Below are 17,765 nucleotides of genomic sequence, written 5' to 3'. Positions count from 1 at the left end.
TGGTTCATAATGAACTTAACCAACTCCATGTTGCAGAAATTTGGGTTTATCATTTTCTGTATTGTAAACATTGTTATGGTAAACTTCCTTATACCTAAAATTTTGTGTCCTTCCTTACTGATTTCAAGCAATGAAATTCCCAGGTCAAAATATATACCTTTTTATAAAGGCTTTTGTTTTATAAAGGCTTTTGCAGTAGATTGCTAAGTTCTTACAAGAATGATTGCCAATTACATTTTGTCAACATTGCATGAAAATGTCCATTTTCTGTGCCTGAAATGACATTAGATACTACTTTAAAATCTTGGCAAACTTGATAGGCAAAAGTAAATAGAAATTTTAAGAAGTTTTTTTATAGATTGGGTCTGTGTTTCTTCGCTTTCCAAGAGCACTGTCATGTATTTATTTTCCACTTGTGTTTCTTTTTGTGGATTGCACATTCATGTGGTCTGTGAGATGTACATATATCTTCGGGGTTTGAAAAAGTTGTGTATTAAGGATGCTAAACATTTTAAAACAAAGATTTTACTTATTTGAAAGGCAGAGTGACACTGAGAGAGGGGAAGACAAACAGTAAGATCTTCCATCCATTGGTTCACTCCCCAAATGGCTGCAACGGCCAAGGCTGGGTCAGGCCAAAGCCGTGAACCAGAAACTCTGTCCAGATCTTCCTTGTGGGTGGCAGAGACTAAGTACTTGTGCCATAATCTGCTGCTTCCCAGGAATGTTAGCAGGAGCCTGGATCAGAAGCCTTGAAGTAGCCAGGACTTGAATTGGCACTCCAGTATGGGATGTGGTCATCCCAGGCAATGGCTTAACCCATTATGCCACAGTGCCCACCCCAGGATGCTAAGCTTCTATCAGGTACCATAGACATTTGCCCTGACTTGTTTTTCAACGTTTTAAAATTTTAATTTTAATTTTTATCAAACGTATATAAAGATTACATAGATTTTATAATATTATTACAAAAACTTTGATTATCCCACCATCATAATTTTCCCCCAGATTCATTTTCTTTCAACTCTTTTAACCAACTCAGTAATTTTGTTTATAATCCTAAATAGTATGCCTATATTGCTTCTTACTGATTTGCTTATCTTGGTTTTAGGCAATATTTATTGATTTTTCTGTATGGACATTTGAAATCATTCTGATTCTACCAGTTTGGAAGTGATAGGCATGGTATTTCCATTCGTTTGAGTCATCTTGCAATATTTTAAATGCATTTTTAACACAACTCAAAGTAGCCTTCTCTCATAGCCTGATACTGGCCATCCCCCTCAAGACTTTGTTCTACTTTTATTAATCCCACAAGTGAGAAATTATTGTTAAAACTTTATAAACTCAGCGTTTCTTTAGATTTATGCACACACTGATAGTTTCCTTGCTCGTCATTTCTTCTTGCATCTTATATCTGGGATTGATTTTCTTCTGTTTAAAATAAATCCTCTATAATTTTCTTTGGTAAAAGTGGTTGGTAAAACTCAATTTTGACTTCAACCGTTTTTATTTGAAAGATATTTTCAAAATGTTTTTGAATGACAGCTTTGCAGAGTATACAGTTCCAGTTCTTCTTTTAGCAACTAAAAATATTTATCCATTGTCTTTTGGCTTCCATTGTTAATATTGAGAAATCAGCTGTTAGACGATTATTTTCTGTAGATGACATCATTCTTTTCCTCTGGTTGCTTCTTTAAAACTTATTTATTGGGGCCAGCACTGTGGCATAGTAGGTTATGCCTCTATCTGCAGTGCCAACATCCCATATGGGTGCCAGTTCTAGTCTCGGCTGCTCTTCTTCTGATCCAGCTCTCTGCTTATGGGCTGGGAAAGCAGTGGGGGATGGCCCAAATGCCTGGGCTCCTGTACCTGTGTGGGAGACCTGGAAGAAGCTCCTGGCTCCTGGCTTTTGATTAGGCTCAGCTCCGGCTCTTGCACCCATTTGGGGAGTGAACCAGTAGATGGAAGACCTTTCTCTCTGTTTCTCCCTCTCTCTGTCTGTAACTCTACCTCTTTAAAAATTTTTTTTAAATCTTTTCAAAAATGTATTTATTTTCATTTTATTTGAAAAGGCATAGAAACAGACAGGATCTTCCATCTGCTGCTTCACTTATTAAATGCCTACAATATACATGGCTGGCCCAGGATAAAGCCAGAAGCCTGGAACTCAATCCAGGTCTCCCATGTGAGTGGCAGTAACCCAACTACTTGAGCTGTCATTGCTACCTTCAAGGGAGCACATTAGCAGGAAGCTAGAATTGGAAGCAGAGCTGGGACGTGGACCCAGGCACCTCAGCATGGGATATGGCTGTCCCAGCTGTCACCCCAGCTGCTACACTAAACGCCTGTCCCTCCTCTGGTTGCTTTTAGCAGCTTGTCTTTGTGGTCTTCATCAGTGTCACTGTGATAGGGGTGTATTATGTTTATTTGTTGTTTAGTCTCCTAGGGATCTGTTGGCTTCCTTAGTCTGAGGATTCTTGCTTTTCCTCATTCTGGAAAATTCGTAGCCATTACTTCTGTGAATATTGCCACTTTCCCTCTCTCTCTTCTGGAATCTGAGTTTGATGTTTACTGGTCTTTCTCACAATCTCTTTTGTCTCTTAATCCATTTTTCATATTTTCTTTTTATCTAATTCTTGACGCTCTCTCATCTGACTTCTAATTCTTCATCCTTTTTTCAGCCATATTTCATCTGCTGTTGAGTTTCTTAATTTCAATTATTATATTTTTTCATTTCTAGAATTCCCACTCAGGTTTCTTTCAAGTAGTTTTAGCACTATCATAAGTCTCTTTTCCTCATTTCTTTGAATGTAGTTGTATATAATACATTCTAGTAATCATTCTAATAATTCTAGTGTTTGAGTTCTTTGTGTTATTTGTTGACCTTGCCCTTGAATGCCTTGTTTCCTATTGTATTTTGTGATTTCTGACTGTGGTTTCTTCCTCCTTAAAATTTTATCGGTAAATGATAAAACTTGGATTGAAGATAGATGTGTAGAGAGCATTTTTGAAAAAGTTTATTTATTTGAAAGTCAGCCTTACAGACAGAGAGGGAGAGACAGAGAGAGATCTGTCATCTGCTGGTTCACTCCCCAAATGGCTGCAATGGCCATGGCTGGGCCAGGCTGAAGCCAGGAGCTTCTTCCTGGTCTCCCACGTGGGTGCAGGGGCCCAGGCACTTGGACCATCTTGCACTGCTGTCCCAGGCACATTAGCAGGGAGCTGGATCAGAAGTGGAGCAGCCATACTTGAACTAACACCGCACTGGAGGCTGGTGCCGCTGGCAGTGACTTAACCTGCTATGTACAATGCAGGCTCCCTGAGGAGAGCATTTGCATTTCTTTCTACCAGGTGTGGACCAGGAGCACACCCCCTTACTGTTATTAGTATGTGTATGTATATGTATGGTTATGTGTGTGTGTCTATTTGATTTATGATTGACATACTATAAAAGTGGTTGTTAGACCATCCCAAGGTATGGGACCATTTTTATTGTACATCCTCAACTGAGAGGCTCAGTCTGCACAGGTGATGTGACTTTGTGCTGCACACCCATATGAAGGCTAGCTTCATGGCTACAGATTTTGAGTGCATTTCTTTTTCCATCTAAAAACCAAGATCGCAGGGTCAGGTTTCCTTGCTCGCCCCTCTGCAGGCAGGTTTGTTTCTCTGTTCCGCACACCCGCAGTGTAGGCCTCTGGGGGTCCAGCTCTACACAGTGGTTTCTTTAGAGACTCTCTCTTTTCTCTCCCATCTGCTGCATCCCAGTGGCCATCAGAACAGAAGTTCAAGGTCACAGATGTTGAGCAAGTGCCCCAGGGCGGCTGCCAGCTTCTGTATTAGCTCACCGCTCTGTTACTAGTCTTGGTTCCTTTTTGGCCTCAGAAGATTGGATCCTTTCCTTCCTTACGAGCTCAGCAATGCATTTAGAAATATTTTTTAAAAAATATTTCAGTCAGCACTTTTAGTTGTTGTTGAGGATAGAGCGGGGTCATGGTCTGCCTGTTGGTTTTTGTTTCTAGCTCCTTTCTCCTCTTCCGTTCACCTTCCAGGGAGCAAGCGTGGCTCAGTGAGAGGCATGGGCTACCTGCAGGCAACCATTCTTTTTCTCTTGGCAGCTTCACGGGGACTCCACGAGCTGTCTGGAGTCTGGGACTTCTACTGCTGTTCCCTGAAGAAGGGAGCATCGGTGCCAGCCCTCAGTGGCCGATCCCGCACTTGTCTGGGGCCCTGAGACAGCTAAGTTCGTTATCTTCACGTTGGAAGCTTGGCGCCTTGGGTTCCGAGTCCCTTTTCCCTCCCTGTAATCGCTTGTTTCTGGCTCCCCTTGACAGTAATGTCTCTCATGGTGCTCAGTTAATTTAGAGGATAGAGAAAGTACCCTGGGTCCCTGTCGCCTCCTCCCAGTAGGCCAGCTTGCTTGCAGCCCAGGTAGAAAGAACAAAAGGAGTGTGCCCTCTGGGTCACTCTGTCCCCAACCCCAGGGTCTCAAGCCCAACCTGCAGACCACTTCCGGGCTGCCCCTCGGCATCCTGGTTCTAGCTGAGTGTGGGCCTTGCCTGCCCTACACTGGGCCCCAGAGGAGCCCACATGCCTGGGTGGCTGCCTCCCCCCAGGAAGCCTCTGTTAATCGTCAGCTACAGCAAACAGAACAGAAGGCACCAACGCAGTCATTCTCAAAGGATCTGGGGAAGGAAATGGTTCCCTTAGGAAGGCTGGCCAGAGTCTCCTGTAGGAGTTTTCATAATCACCACCAGCCAACCCCAGGGACAGGAGCACTGTGTCGGGTGGGAGTGGCCGAGGGTGGGACAGGTGGAGGACCGCTGACCTGGAAGCCACAGAGAGTGTGGTTGCCAAGCTTTTGACAAAAGTGACTCGTGAGATAATCTCTGGGTTTTAAAGCTTGAATACCAAAAATAGGAAACCAAATAGTCAAATAAATAAATACCCAAAATAAGTATGTCGATATTTTTATACCAATTGCATATTGAAAGGTAGTAATTTGGGATATGTCAAATGAAACAAAATATGCAAATTAATTTCACCTTTTTTAGTTTTGATATCAACCAGCCTTATTTTTTTAATTTTTAATTTTTTAATTTATTTGACAGAGTTAGATAGTGAGAGAGAGAGGGAGAGAAAGGTCTTCCTTCTGTTGGTTCACCCCCCAAATGGCTGCAGTGGCTGGAGCTATGCCGATCCGAAGCCAGGAGCCAGGTGCTTCCTCCTGGTCTCCCATGCGGGTGCAGGGGCCCAAGTACTTGGGCCATCCCCCACTGCCCTCCCGGGCCATAGCAGAGAGCTGGACTGGAAGAGGAGCAACTGGGACTAAAACCTGGCACCCATATGGGATGCCGGCGCCTCAGGTGGAGGATTAACCAAGTGAGCCACAGCGCCAGCCCCTCAACCAGCCTTATTAATAATTTTAATATTAATAATCCGGTGGGTTCTTGCCATCTATTCAGGTAAGAATTCTGAATATTGGCTCAAAACAAACCAGGCTACATGGTAAGTTTTAAGGGTTTTATTTAGTGAAAGAAGTGCACGGGAAAGTGAGGGCTTTAATTAGGGGAGAAAGAGGTCTAGAAGCTAAGTTGGGTCCATACCAGGCAGAGAGCGGGCCAGGAGGCACATGGAGCGAGCGTATGGTCATGAGCGCGGGCAGCGAAGCAAAAGCAGAGATCGAGTCTTGTATATGCTTTCCAAAGAGGCGTGGTTACATGTCTGGGCAGGTGGGTGTTCAGGTGAGATCAGGTAGGGGCATGAGATCACGAAAAGGAGCAGGACGAAGGCGTGGTCTCCAGCTTCCAATCTAATCAATGCGATCCTGTCTGTCTGCCTGTATCAGTTTTAAAATGTGACCACTAGAAAGTTTTGAGTTACTTTTATGGATTGTGTTTCTGGCTCCCCTGATATTTTGGGCCTAAAAGAGAGCTTGTTTGCCACTGTGTGTCAGCCCCACCAGCACATGCTTGCTGTCAGTGTTTAGATACAGACTGCAGGCTCGGCCTGCCTGCTGCCTCAGCTTGTTGGACGCTTTCTTCTCACTGCCTGACCCATCAGGATAGAAGTGACTTCATCCCCACAGCAGTCTCCACAGGCCCTGCCTCTAAGCAGGAGAAATATTCCCATATGGGAAACATACAAGTGGTGTTTTCAAGGAGCCAGGTAAAATCAGCAGGTCACAAGGTCTGTTCATGACCCTTTTTAACTTTTGGTGTTAGAAAACAGCAGGTTTGGGGCTGGCGCTGTGCCATAGTGGATAAAGCCACCGCCTGTAGTGCCTGCATCCCATATGGGTGCCAGTTCTAGTCCCGGCCGCTCCACTTCCGATCCCGCTCTCTGCTATGGCCTGGGAAAGCAGTAGAAGACGACCCAAGTCCTTGGGCCCCTGCACCTGCGTGGGAGACCCAGAGGAAGCTCCTGGCTCCTGGCTTCAGATTGGTGCAGCTCCGGCCATTGTGGCCATCTGGGGAGTGAACCAGCGGATGGAAGACCTCTCTCTCTCTCTCTCTCTCTTTCTCTTTCTGCCTCTCCTCTCTCTGTGTAACTCTGCCTTTCCAATAAATAAATCTAAAATAAAAGAAAGCAGGTTCTCACCCGTGCCTTTTCTTACCGTTGCAGCGGCTGTAAGGCACCCCTGGGCAGAGAGTAGTGCTGAACCCCGCGTAGGAAACCTCACTTCTTACCGCCATCCAGAGGACTTTGCAACAGTGGGCCAGGCTCCCAGGAAGAGCCATGCAGCACCTTCAGGGGCTCCGGAAAGCCCCACTCTTCTAACTGAAGCAGCGGATGCCGGGGGAAGGCGCCACTCCTCCGGGGGGACAGATTTCCCCGTTTCTCCTGCTGGGCACCCGCCTGACACAGCAACAGCTCTGACTTCCCAGGGCAGCACCTCCGGTGAGTCTGTGCTGGCGGACACTCACTTCATTCACCTGTGTCCAGTCCTGGACAGCAGATGACTGCCACCTGCCACCACCGTTGCACCCATCCAGGGCCCCTGGGCTGGGGTGGAGCAGACCTGTGACTCAGGGCCCTGTCTGGGATGCTTTCAAGTGCAGGACGGGGAGTGGGGCAGATTTGTTGAATAGCCTGGCCGATCCCATGGCATCCCTATTCCATGGCCGGCCTGGATCCCAACCTCACCCCTCCTCCAGGGACCCTGCCGCACATTCCGCTCTCGGAGGCACAGGTGTGGTGGGATGTGTGGCTGGGAGTGACAGCCAGGCTGTCTTTGTGTTGGTGTGGGTTTCGTTTCTGATGATGTGGCTCAAATGGTTGGTTGTGATCCAGTCTATACAGCTTGGCCGGCTGCTATTTTTCGCTAAAGATTTCAAGAAGGGGCTGGGGTACAAGGAAAGCGAGCGCTGATTAGGTACCTGCTACATACCTGATGCGCCTGTTCTCTCAGTCCTTACAGCCGGCCAGTGAGGTCATGTTATTCTCATTTTAGGAATGTGAAAGCTGAAGTTTGGAGAAGTTAATTAACCCCAGCTGTGTAGGTCAAACGGTTTCAGAGCTGGAACTGGAGCCCGCGTCTGGGTATCTGAGGGAGGTGGGGTGGGATGCCGAGACAGCGTGAGTGAAGGCACAGAGCAAGACAAGGGTGAGCCCCTGGTGGGACAGCAAGACCAGCACAGCCTCCCGGGGGGAGGCCTAGGTTGTGCTCAGAGCAGCGGGTAGGACAGTGGTGTGACGGGAGTAGGGACGATCAGGGAGGACTTGGCATACCCGGCGCTTGATCTCGGTGTGCTCGGAGGAGTCACTGCGGGTTTTGAACAGGAACTGACATGATGCACTTGAAGCTGGGGGGAGTCAGCTGCAGGGCATGTGAGGGTGGGAAGATGAAGAGAACCTGGAGGCAGGGGGACCCCCAGGCTGCTGCTGCCCTGGTGGCCACGGCGGGGAAGGGGAAGGGCCAGGTAGACTCGGAGAGGAGAGCTGCTGGGTGAGGGCCCGAGGTAGAAGGGGAAGCCATCCAAAGCAGCTCTGGCTTCACGCCCTGAGCACTGGAGGCCCGCTTGTGGGGCTCAGGTCAGCAGGGGAAGCGCCCGGCACGACCCCACGTTCATCTGCAGATGCGGCAGCAGAGCTCGGAAAGTGCGTGCGGCGCACTTGGCTTTGTTGTTCAGCCACAGGGTGGGCGTCTTGTTTGTGTCCAGTTCAGGTGCAGTCCGAGGCCAGCTTTGCGGAATGTGGAAGAGGAGTCGTGACGATCAGGCACCAGCCTGCGATTCCATATCATTCTGTGCTTAGCTTCAGCCCGCCCCTTCACTGATAATTGTACCCCAAAATGCACATTCTTTGTGAGATAAAAAAAAAAAAGTCTTTGGCATGGTTTGTGGTCTTTCTTTAGGGGCTCATTTTTCATAAACGAAGAATCACTCCTATTTTCTTGTCCTGGATGCAAGCAAAGATCAGAAAGTTGTGGAAAATATGGTAAAAGATAAGTTTGTGTTGGTGCAAAATTTACTGAGCTCCTTGCATAGTTTTTTTTTATAAAATGCATTTTTCACAAACTTTTTGAGGACCCTCTAGGCATGGATTTCAAATTTTTACACTAAAATAAACTTAACCTAAACTCATCTTTTTAATCCCACTCCCCAAGAACTGTCTGGAGCACCCTCATATTCTAACCGAGTCAGAGCTGAGCCCCCTGGAGGTTACTAGGACACCGGGAGGTCAGCAGGTGGAAGTGTAACTGCTGCTGTCGTTTTCAGCCTGGGAGGGGCCTCCCCTGCCAGCCAGCAGCCCAGGGTTGGCAGCAAGCCCTGCCCCTTCTCGCGTGGAACACGGAACATCGGAGGGCCCACGGGAGACGGGGAGGCGGCTCCCAGAAGCAGCGACTGCGCACACCCAAGTGGCCGCCTCAGGGGTTCCCAGCCAGTCCTCTCTTCCTGCTACGGAGGCGGGAGAGTCCACCACACTGTCCAGGAAGAGCAGTTCCTCGGGCACGGGGCTCTCACTTTTCTCCAGGACGCCGGCTTCCTCTCCTCCCTCACACCTGTCCTCACGTGAGTACTCCTGTCCCTTGTCCCCACTCCAGCGTCTTCAAAGGACACAGAAACCGATGGGGCGCGCTGCGGCTCAATGGGCTAATCCTCCTCCTGCGGCGCCGGTACCCCAGGTTCTCGTCCTGGTCGGGGTGCTGGATTCTATCCCGGTTACTCCTCTTCCAGTCCAGCTCTCTGCTGTGGCCCAGGAGTGCAGTGGAGGATGGCTCAAGTGCTTGGGCCCTGCACCCACATGGGAGACAAGGAGGAAGCACCCGGCTCCTGGCTTCGGATCAGCACAGTGCACCGGCTGCAGCGGCCATTGAGGGGTGAACCAACGGAAAAGGAAGACCTTTCTCTCTCTCTTTCTCTCACTGTCCACTCTGCCTGTCAAAAAAAAAAAAAAAAAAAAAAAGAAGAAGAAAAGAAAAGAAACAGATGGGCCAAGGAGAAAGGACATCAAGGAAAAATTCATTTCCTCCAGTGCTGAATGTTTGGAGTAGAATACAGCAGACACAGTTTATCTCGGTGTTAACATTATTGTTTAGGTGCTGGCATTGTGGTGCAGTGGGTTAAGCTGCCGCCTGCAACAGCGGCATCCTATATGGGTGCTGGTTCATGTCCCGGCTGCTCCTCTTTTGGTCCTGCTTCCTGCTTCTGGCCTGGGAAAGCAGTGGCAGATGACCCAAATACCTGGGCTGCTGCACCCACATGAGAGACCCAAATGAAGCTCCTGTCTCTAGCCTGGCCTACCCTTGGCCCCTGTAGCCAACTGGGGACTGAACCAGCAGATGAAAGATTTCTCTCTGTCTCTTTGTCTCTCCATCTCTCTCTGTATCTCTGCCTTTCAATTAATCTTTTAAAAAAAGAATTCATGTTTAAAATTTGTTTTACCTGTATAAGGAGAAAAATAATGGTGGTCTGGTGGCTAAGCTAGGCCTTTCTGCTCGCCACCTCCTGCGTCTCCCCCGTTCCCATACACACAACAAAGACTCAGTGTTGCTGTGTCTTCTTACACAAGAGGCCACGTGTTAGGGTGCGTGAAATAGTGAGCATTGTGCCATTTGATGAGGAGTTAGATTTTTATTCATTCGTTATTGTAAACACGTTTCTCTCAATGGCAAGGAAAATACAGGTAAGATTTTTCCAGGCACTTGGTTGAAAGAGTACGCTCCCCTCTCCCTGCCGTTTCTGTTCCTGCTCATTGGTATCACCTCTGCTCGGGATCCACTTACCTGAGCCTTTCTCAACCCTCCGTCCTCCGTGCTGTATCCCTTGTCATGCCAGGTCACTGCCTGTGGGCCCAGAGACGCTGTAAACCTCTTCAGGACACAGCTGTGCCTGAACTTCTGTTAGCTTCCCTGCTGCCCCAGACCAGAGTCGGCAGGAAGTGGAGACCAGGAGCCCATGCCATGTATAGCAGGTTAATCCACTCCCTGCGATGCTGGCATCCCATATGGGAGCCAGTTGGAGTCCTGGCTGCTCCATCTCTGATCTAGCTCCCTGCTAATGTGCCTGGGAAAGCAGTGGAAGAGGGAACAACACAAGTGCTTGGGCCTCTGTGTACAAGCGAGGGATGGATGAAGTTCCTGGCTTTTGACTTTGGCCTGGCCCAACTCTGGCCATCATGGCCATCTGGGAAGTGAACCAGCAGATTGATCTCTCTCTTTCTCTCTCTGTTACTGCCTTTCAAAAAATAAATCTAAAAAAAAAAAAAAAAAAAGAAGAAGAAGAAGAAAAGAAAAGGAGTCCAGCACGTGCCTAAACCCCTTCCCAGGGCCCATCCCGCCGTGGGCCAAAGAGAATGTTGGCATCCCTGCCTGTCTTTTCTCTCTGAGTTTGTTTTCAGTCTGCGTGTGCTGCCCGTGTTTTTATCCTCAAGCTGTAGGGAGAAAGATTGAGAAGGGCAGAAATATTCTTGGGAAATAGAGGTTAGATTTCTGCAGCAATTGCCATTTGAGAGATTTTATAGGTCAGGGGTTTTTAGAAGTACTTCGCAAGACTAGGAGTTTAGGTTTATGTCATCAAAGTGAAGGCTGAAGCCAGAGGGCCTTTCTGTAAGGCCTATTTAAAGCAACCATTCCTCTTCCATACTCTGTACAGTCTTCTGCTGACGGGGTATTATTATGATTCACGTTTTTAGGAGATTGCCTTTTAAGATCATTCATAAATATTGGTTGAGCTGGGTACAAGCTATGAACCCTGCCGGCCTCCAGGTTCTGAGGCTCAGTGATTTACAAGCAGCTTCACTAAATGGTAGAAAGGAAGCATTTTCTGTGAAGCTGCACGTGGAGTCTGACCAGGGTCGCTGAACGTTTGTGGCTTACGTCAGCCACTGCCAATGGACATTTGAAAGCCAACATGTCCAGCTGTACTAGGCTTGACCCTGTGGTCACCTGCACTTTTCTTTTTTAAATCTATTTACTTGAAAGGTAGAGTTACAGATAGAGAGAGGGAGAGACAGAGAGAAAGGTCTTCTCTCTACTGGTTCACTCCCCAAATGGCCACAATGCTTGTAGCTGGGCTGATCTGAAGCCAGGAGCCAGGGCCTTTTTCCGGGTCTCCCACATGGGTGCAGGGGCCCAAGCACTAGGGCCATCATCTATTGCTTTCCCAAATGCATTAGCAGGGAGCTGGATTGGAAGAGGAGCATCTGGGATGCGAACCAGCTTCCAAATGGTATGCCAGTGCCATGGTCGGAGGCTTAACCCACTATACCACAGCGTCAGCCCCTGTACTTTTCAACACGAAAAAATATATATAAATAATTGGCCCTAAAAATTCTTTGAGCTTTTGTCCTTCGTAGAAGCTTATACTTTGAATGTTGGGAGACTTCCACCAAGCATTTCCCCTTCTGTGAACTGGGCATTCTGTTCTAGGTAAAGTCCCACCCCACTTTTAGAGATTAGAGAGGGTATTGGGTGCTGTTAAGCTGGTGTATCCCCTGGCATCTAGGAACGTCTGAATCGGCCTGCCAGCCCCCCTTCTTCCCTTGAGAATGTTGAGGACACATGTACAAGGGCCTAAAACCAAATGAGAAACAAAATGCTGCCTTATTTTTAAAGCTGGGTTAGCACCTGCTAACCCAGCAGAGCTCTGGATTCCTCCTACCCCAACCTTGAACGGAAATCTTGGGATTTGATTGCCCCTTTCTGATGACACGAAGCAGGAGCTGTAGGCCCTCGGGCGGGAATGCTGAAGAAGAGCCAGCAGGACCTGCCAAGGTGGACCCCAAGTCGGCCCTGCCTGGCTGGCCAGCTCCGTAAACATTCACACATGAAGAGGGAGGGCAGTGAGCCTGGCGCCTTTCGACCCTTGGCTCCTCCATCCACCAGTGAGTGTGACCAGTGGGAAGCCCGGCACTTAGACCCATCCAGTTAGTGATGTTCCCACTAGGTGAGCAGTAGGATGCTGAGCCAAGAGGCTGGCACGGGGAGGATGTGGCTCCTTATGGGAAACCTAGAGGGATTAGACCAGGTGATCTGAAAGATTATTTCTGGTTTCCACATTGGTTGTTTTACACACATTCAGCCTCTATATTCTCTGCCTCCTCTCACTCCTCACTCGGCTACACAGAAACACGCACGCACACCAACCTCTTCCGAGGCTGCGATAGCCAGGAGCTACCTGCTTCCGGAAGTAAACTGAATGCTTGACACTAATAAAGTAGGTATAGGTCCAGGTGACAACATCAAATTTAAATTTTTTCTTTAAATTTTTTAAAATATTTATTTATTTATTTGAAAGGCAGAGTTACAGTGAAACAGAGGGAGAGAAAGACGTCTTCCATCCGCTGGTTCACTCTCCAAATGGCTGCAATGGCCAGAGCTGCGCCAATCTGAAGCCAGGAGCCGGGAGGTTCTTCCGGGTCTCCCACATGGGTACAGGCACCCAAGGACTTCGACCATCTCCTACTGCCTTTTCCAGGCCATAGCAGAGAGCTGGATTGGAAGTGGAGCAGCCAGGACCCAAACAGGTGCCCATATAGGATGCTGGCACTGCAAGTGGTGGCTTTACCTGCTGTACCACAGTGCTGGCCCCTTTTCTTTAAATTTTATTTGAGAGAGAGAGAGAGAGAGAGAGAGAGAACTCCCATCCTCCAGTTCACTGCCCAAGTGCCCACAACAGCCAAGGCTGGGCTGGGCCAGAGCCAGGAGCCAGGAATCTAATCCAAGTCTCCCAGGTGGGTGGCAGGAACCAATGGCTGGAGCCATCACTGATGCCTTGCAGGATCTGCATCGCAGGAAGCTGCAGTCAGGAACCAAAGCTGGGCATTGCACTCGGGCTCTGATACGGGACACAGCCTTCTGATCAGCTAGGCAAATGCCCAGTCCCAAAAGCTAATTTTAACAAAAGAGATCAGAACCCATTGGAGGTCATTTCTCTTGCTGCTTACATCTTTTGCTGCTTTATATCATTCTATAATTTCCGTGTTTTTTATAATGGTCAGGTATGTCCTGTTTGATCATCGGGAGAAAAGTAACAACACAACACACAGGGAAAAACAGCTCTCTTTTCAAAGCAGAAAGAGAAATGGGAACGTTGAATTGTGTGACAGGGGCTACAGTTGAGCACTAAATTTAGTACTGAGCTTCCTGGAAACCAGGGCACAAAGAGAAACCGGATGGGGCATGTGATGATCGTTAGATAAGGTAAGCACACAGTTTTATCCATAGACATAAGTGTTTTCAGGGCAGTTAATGCTAAGGAGAATAGTTATATAAAGAATGTTGAGGATCATAATGGAAAATGCCTTCAATAGCTGCTTGTGTCCACTGTGGTAATGTTCTTTTAAAAGGTAACGTGGTTGTATAGATTCTCAGTAGGAGCTGAGGGCCTAATAATGGATCTCAACTTAGGAAAAGTATTTCTGTGGGTAGCAGAGCTGATGTGGTCCAGCTAAATTGCTTTGTGGTGATTTTACTTTGTAAAGGCAGAGAGCCTACATCACTCAGAAGATCGTGGGTTTACACATCTTTCTCAGACGTCAGCCACCTCGGCTGTACTTTTGTCAAGTTCTGGATAGCAGGCGAGTCAAGGCTGAGCGTTCTGATGCATGCCAAGGGGCCAACATTTTGTGCCATGATTGGAACGACCCACTGGGTGGGCATTTTTCCCACCTCCTGGTGTAGAGAGGAACTTGGCTTGTTTCTGTTCCCAGATGGATGATCTTCCCATTTTTGAATGTCTGCTTGAGGGGAAGAAAGGAGTGAGGAAGCACACTTATTAAATAATCAATAATGCTGGGCTGTGAATTAGGCCCATGATTGATTTCCTTGTAGGTTTATTTAGCAGGTGCTGCTCCTTTAGAGCTAGCTATAAGCGGTGACTGTAGGTTAGTTTGACCAAACGTTCCCTCCTTCTATTAAGAGGTACTAACTCCAAAGAAGTATTTACACACATTTCATAGCTTCACTGTGAGAGTTAAATGAGACTAGTGTGCATACAACTTAGCACAGTGCCTGGCACATAGCTGGTCAGGAATTGGAGCTTTTATGTTGAGGGCAACAGTGAGATGAGGAAGCGTTGTCCTTCGGAGCCCTCAGGGCCAGGGGAACACAGCCACTGTCCTGGCTTTCAGCATTTATGACTGCTGTGATTGTGCTCCTGTGGCCACTGATTTGCCACATCCACTGTGAGTGGACAGGCCTGGGTTACTGAGTTCTGAATCGGCTGTAATTGTCTCTAGTTTGAAGGGAAGATTGAATAGTTGAAACCATACAGTTTACTGGGGATGAAAGTGTTTTGAAAGAGTATCCAGCAATTTGTTGAGATTATAATTTTGTGGATATAGATGACGGCTCTAATAAAGTTAGATCTGAGAAGCTAAGTGTTTGGGTGAGGATTTAGGGACATATCTATATTATCCTTCCTTTAAAAAAAAAACTTGTCTTTTTATTCCATTTTCCATGACCTTTTTAAAAAAATTATTTTCTGGGGCTGTGGCTGTGGCATAGTGGGTAAAACAGCTGCCTGCAGCACTAGCATCCCATATAGGCTCTGGTTCAAGTCCCAGCTACTCCATTTCCAATCCAGCTCCCTGCTGGAAAGCAGTAGAAGATGGCCCAAGTACTTGGGCCCCTAGACCCACATGAAGACCCAGAGGAAGCTCCTGGCTCCTGGCTTTGGATCAGCCCAGCTTCAGCCTTTGTAGCCATTTGGGGAGTGAACCAGCAGATCGAAGATCTCTTTCACTGTCTGTCTCTGTCTCTGTCTCTCTCTCAAGACTGCCTTTCAAATAATAAATAAATCTTTTAAAAAATTATTTACTTATTTATTTGAAAGACACAAAGAGTGCAAGAGAGATCTTCCATATATGAGTTTACTCCTGCAACAGCTGGGGCTGGTCCAGGCCAAAACCAGGAACTCAACCCAGGTCTCCTATGTGGGTGGCAGGGACCCAAGTACTTAAGCCATTAAGCCATTATCTGCTGCCTTCCCAGGGTGTGCGTTAGCAGGAAGCTGGTTCTGAAGCATGTGCAGGACCCTACCGCAGGTGATATGGGATGGGGGGCACCCCTTCACACACCAAGCTCCCTGCTTCACCCACTGCACCACCATGCCTGTCCCTGCAAGTGTTTCTTGTTTGTTTTTAAGTAAAGGTGGATCAGGATAAGTCGGGTTCTGTTTTTGTGTCCAGGTCTTTCTATCCCTTTGTTTCAGTTACTAGCTTTACAGATTGCCTGCATCTTTTTTTTTTTTCCAGTAAAGTTCATCAGCTAGATCCCTGTGTTCTAGGTCCAGCCGGTTCCATGGCATCATAGGAGAACCTTTTGTTTCCTGTGTGTGCACTCCTTCTGTCTAAAATTTACCTGTGCTTTTTGCCACAGATGCACATGGGATTGGTTTCTGAAGAACTGTTCATAATAACAACTTCCTTTTTCCCTTTTCTGGGTCATAATTAACAGCTTGAATCTTTCCATTATGTAGATATACTTTTTATTGTTTTTAACTTAAAAAGAAAAAATATAGCACGCTCTTTTCTTGCCTTTGTTTTTTCCCTGCTCACCAAGCTTTCCCACTCTCTGTTCCTTTTTTTTTTTTTTTTTTTTGACAGGCAGAGTGGACAGTGAGAGAGAGAGACAGAGAGAAAGGTCTTCCTTTTGCCGTTGGTTCACCCTCCAATGGCCGCCGTGGCCGGCGCACCACGCTGATCCGATGGCAGGAGCCAGGTGCTTTTCCTGGTCTCCCATGGGGTGCAGGGCCCAAGCACTTGGGCCATCCTCCACTGTACTCCCGGGCCACAGCAGAGAGCTGGCCTGGAAGAGGGGCAACCGGGACAGAATCCGGCGCCCCGACCGGAACTAGAACCCGGTGTGCCGGCGCCGCAAGGTGGAGGATTAGCCTAGTGAGCCACGGCGCCGGCTTTCTGTTCCTTTTTGTAATGAGGGTTTTAACGTACCCTTCTGAAGGCTACTTTTCAGGGTATCCTTTGAAACTTCTTTGTGGAAGGGAGACATGAGCAAGGCCCTGTACTTGTGCATAGCCGAAGATGCCTTTTGACCAGTGGTATGTAATTTAATTCTCAGGGTTCTTGGACAATTATCCAATGGCTGCCAACATGGTCAGAAAAAACAGTCCCCAGGCTGGAGCCCTTCATCTCCAAGGGGCCTATTGGAGGCACATAGGTTTGAGAGCTGGTCCCTAAAACTTGATTAGGCTAACCACAATAATGAAGCCTGCTTGCTTTTGGATAGAATTAAAGCCAGTTCTTAGGGATAATAATGAGTATCTCCTGCTGGCTAGAAGGTGTGTTACTTAGTAAATTGCAGTTTGGTTAGTGGTCTTTCAAAGCACAGGGTTGACGGTGGCCATGAGGTGAGGAACAATAAAAGCTCTTGATGGGGACAAGGCTGGGAATTATTGTTCGAGGCCAGCAGTGCCCCAGCTGTGTTCTGCAGAAACCTAGGCCCCCTCAGTGGGCCAAGCACTTTACAGTGGCCTCATGGTAACTCATTTTATGCATAGGTTTTCTATTTTATGTATTTGAAAGACAGAATTACAGAGAGAGGTAGAGACAGAGAGAGGTCTTCCATTCGTTGGTTCACTCCCCAGATGGCTGCAAAGGATGGAGCTGAGCTGATCCGAAACCAGGAGCCAGGAGCTTCTTTCAGGTCTCCCAAACGGGTGCAGGGGCCCAAGGACTTGGGCCATCCTCCACTGCTTTCCCAGGCCTTAGCAGAAAGCTGAATCAGAAGAGGAGCAGCCAGGACTAGAACTGGCGGCCATATGGGATGAGGGCATGTCAGGCCAGGGCTTTGACCCGCTGTGCCACAGCGCCAGCCCCTATGTATAGGTTTTTAAATCTATAGCACTAGAATAAAAGGGTTACATGGCTAAAACAAAATCAAAATGGCAAAAACCTTACCACAGTGGCTGTCCTCAAGCAGTAATGTGGGCTTCAGAAGTTCTCATCTTTCTCTTCCATCGCACTGCACCACACTTGTGTCCTCCTGTCTCCCTTTGAATTTGCGTAGATGCTTTTCCTTGTGCCCTCTCCGTGTCCCTATTCAGCTGTGAGAAGTAGAGCTGATGAGAACAGAGTAATGCGCTGTGTCCTGGCTGCACGTGTGTATGGAAACAGAGTTCATGGATTGCATGGATTTCATAGCTTTTTTTGTACCAGAATAAACCAACCTTTTAATCCCATTTTCCAATGAACTTTTTTGAAGTGCCCTAGTACACAAATGTTTCTATCTATATTAGGCCCATAGAATTCACATGTTTTCAACCAACCTGTAATAAGCATGGTTTGTACCTAGGCCAGTC

At 47.6% G+C, this 17,765-nt stretch overlaps 1 protein-coding gene across 1 annotated transcript in view; it reads left to right on the top strand.

Annotated features, from left to right (window-relative positions):
• The window catches only part of HEG1 (heart development protein with EGF like domains 1), a 91,458-nt gene that overhangs the window by 18,506 nt on the left and 55,187 nt on the right, over positions 1-17,765 (top strand). The window contains exons 2-3 of the mRNA XM_051859197.2: positions 6,628-6,903; positions 8,724-9,017. Of these exons, the coding sequence (XP_051715157.2) occupies positions 6,628-6,903; positions 8,724-9,017 (570 nt within the window). The remainder of the gene's footprint in view (positions 1-6,627; positions 6,904-8,723; positions 9,018-17,765) is intronic.

This window comes from Oryctolagus cuniculus, chromosome 4, assembly GCF_964237555.1.
Source record: "Oryctolagus cuniculus chromosome 4, mOryCun1.1, whole genome shotgun sequence".
In the NCBI taxonomy this organism is placed as follows: Eukaryota; Metazoa; Chordata; class Mammalia; order Lagomorpha; family Leporidae; genus Oryctolagus; species Oryctolagus cuniculus.
This window is presented reverse-complemented; position numbering and strand designations above follow the sequence as displayed.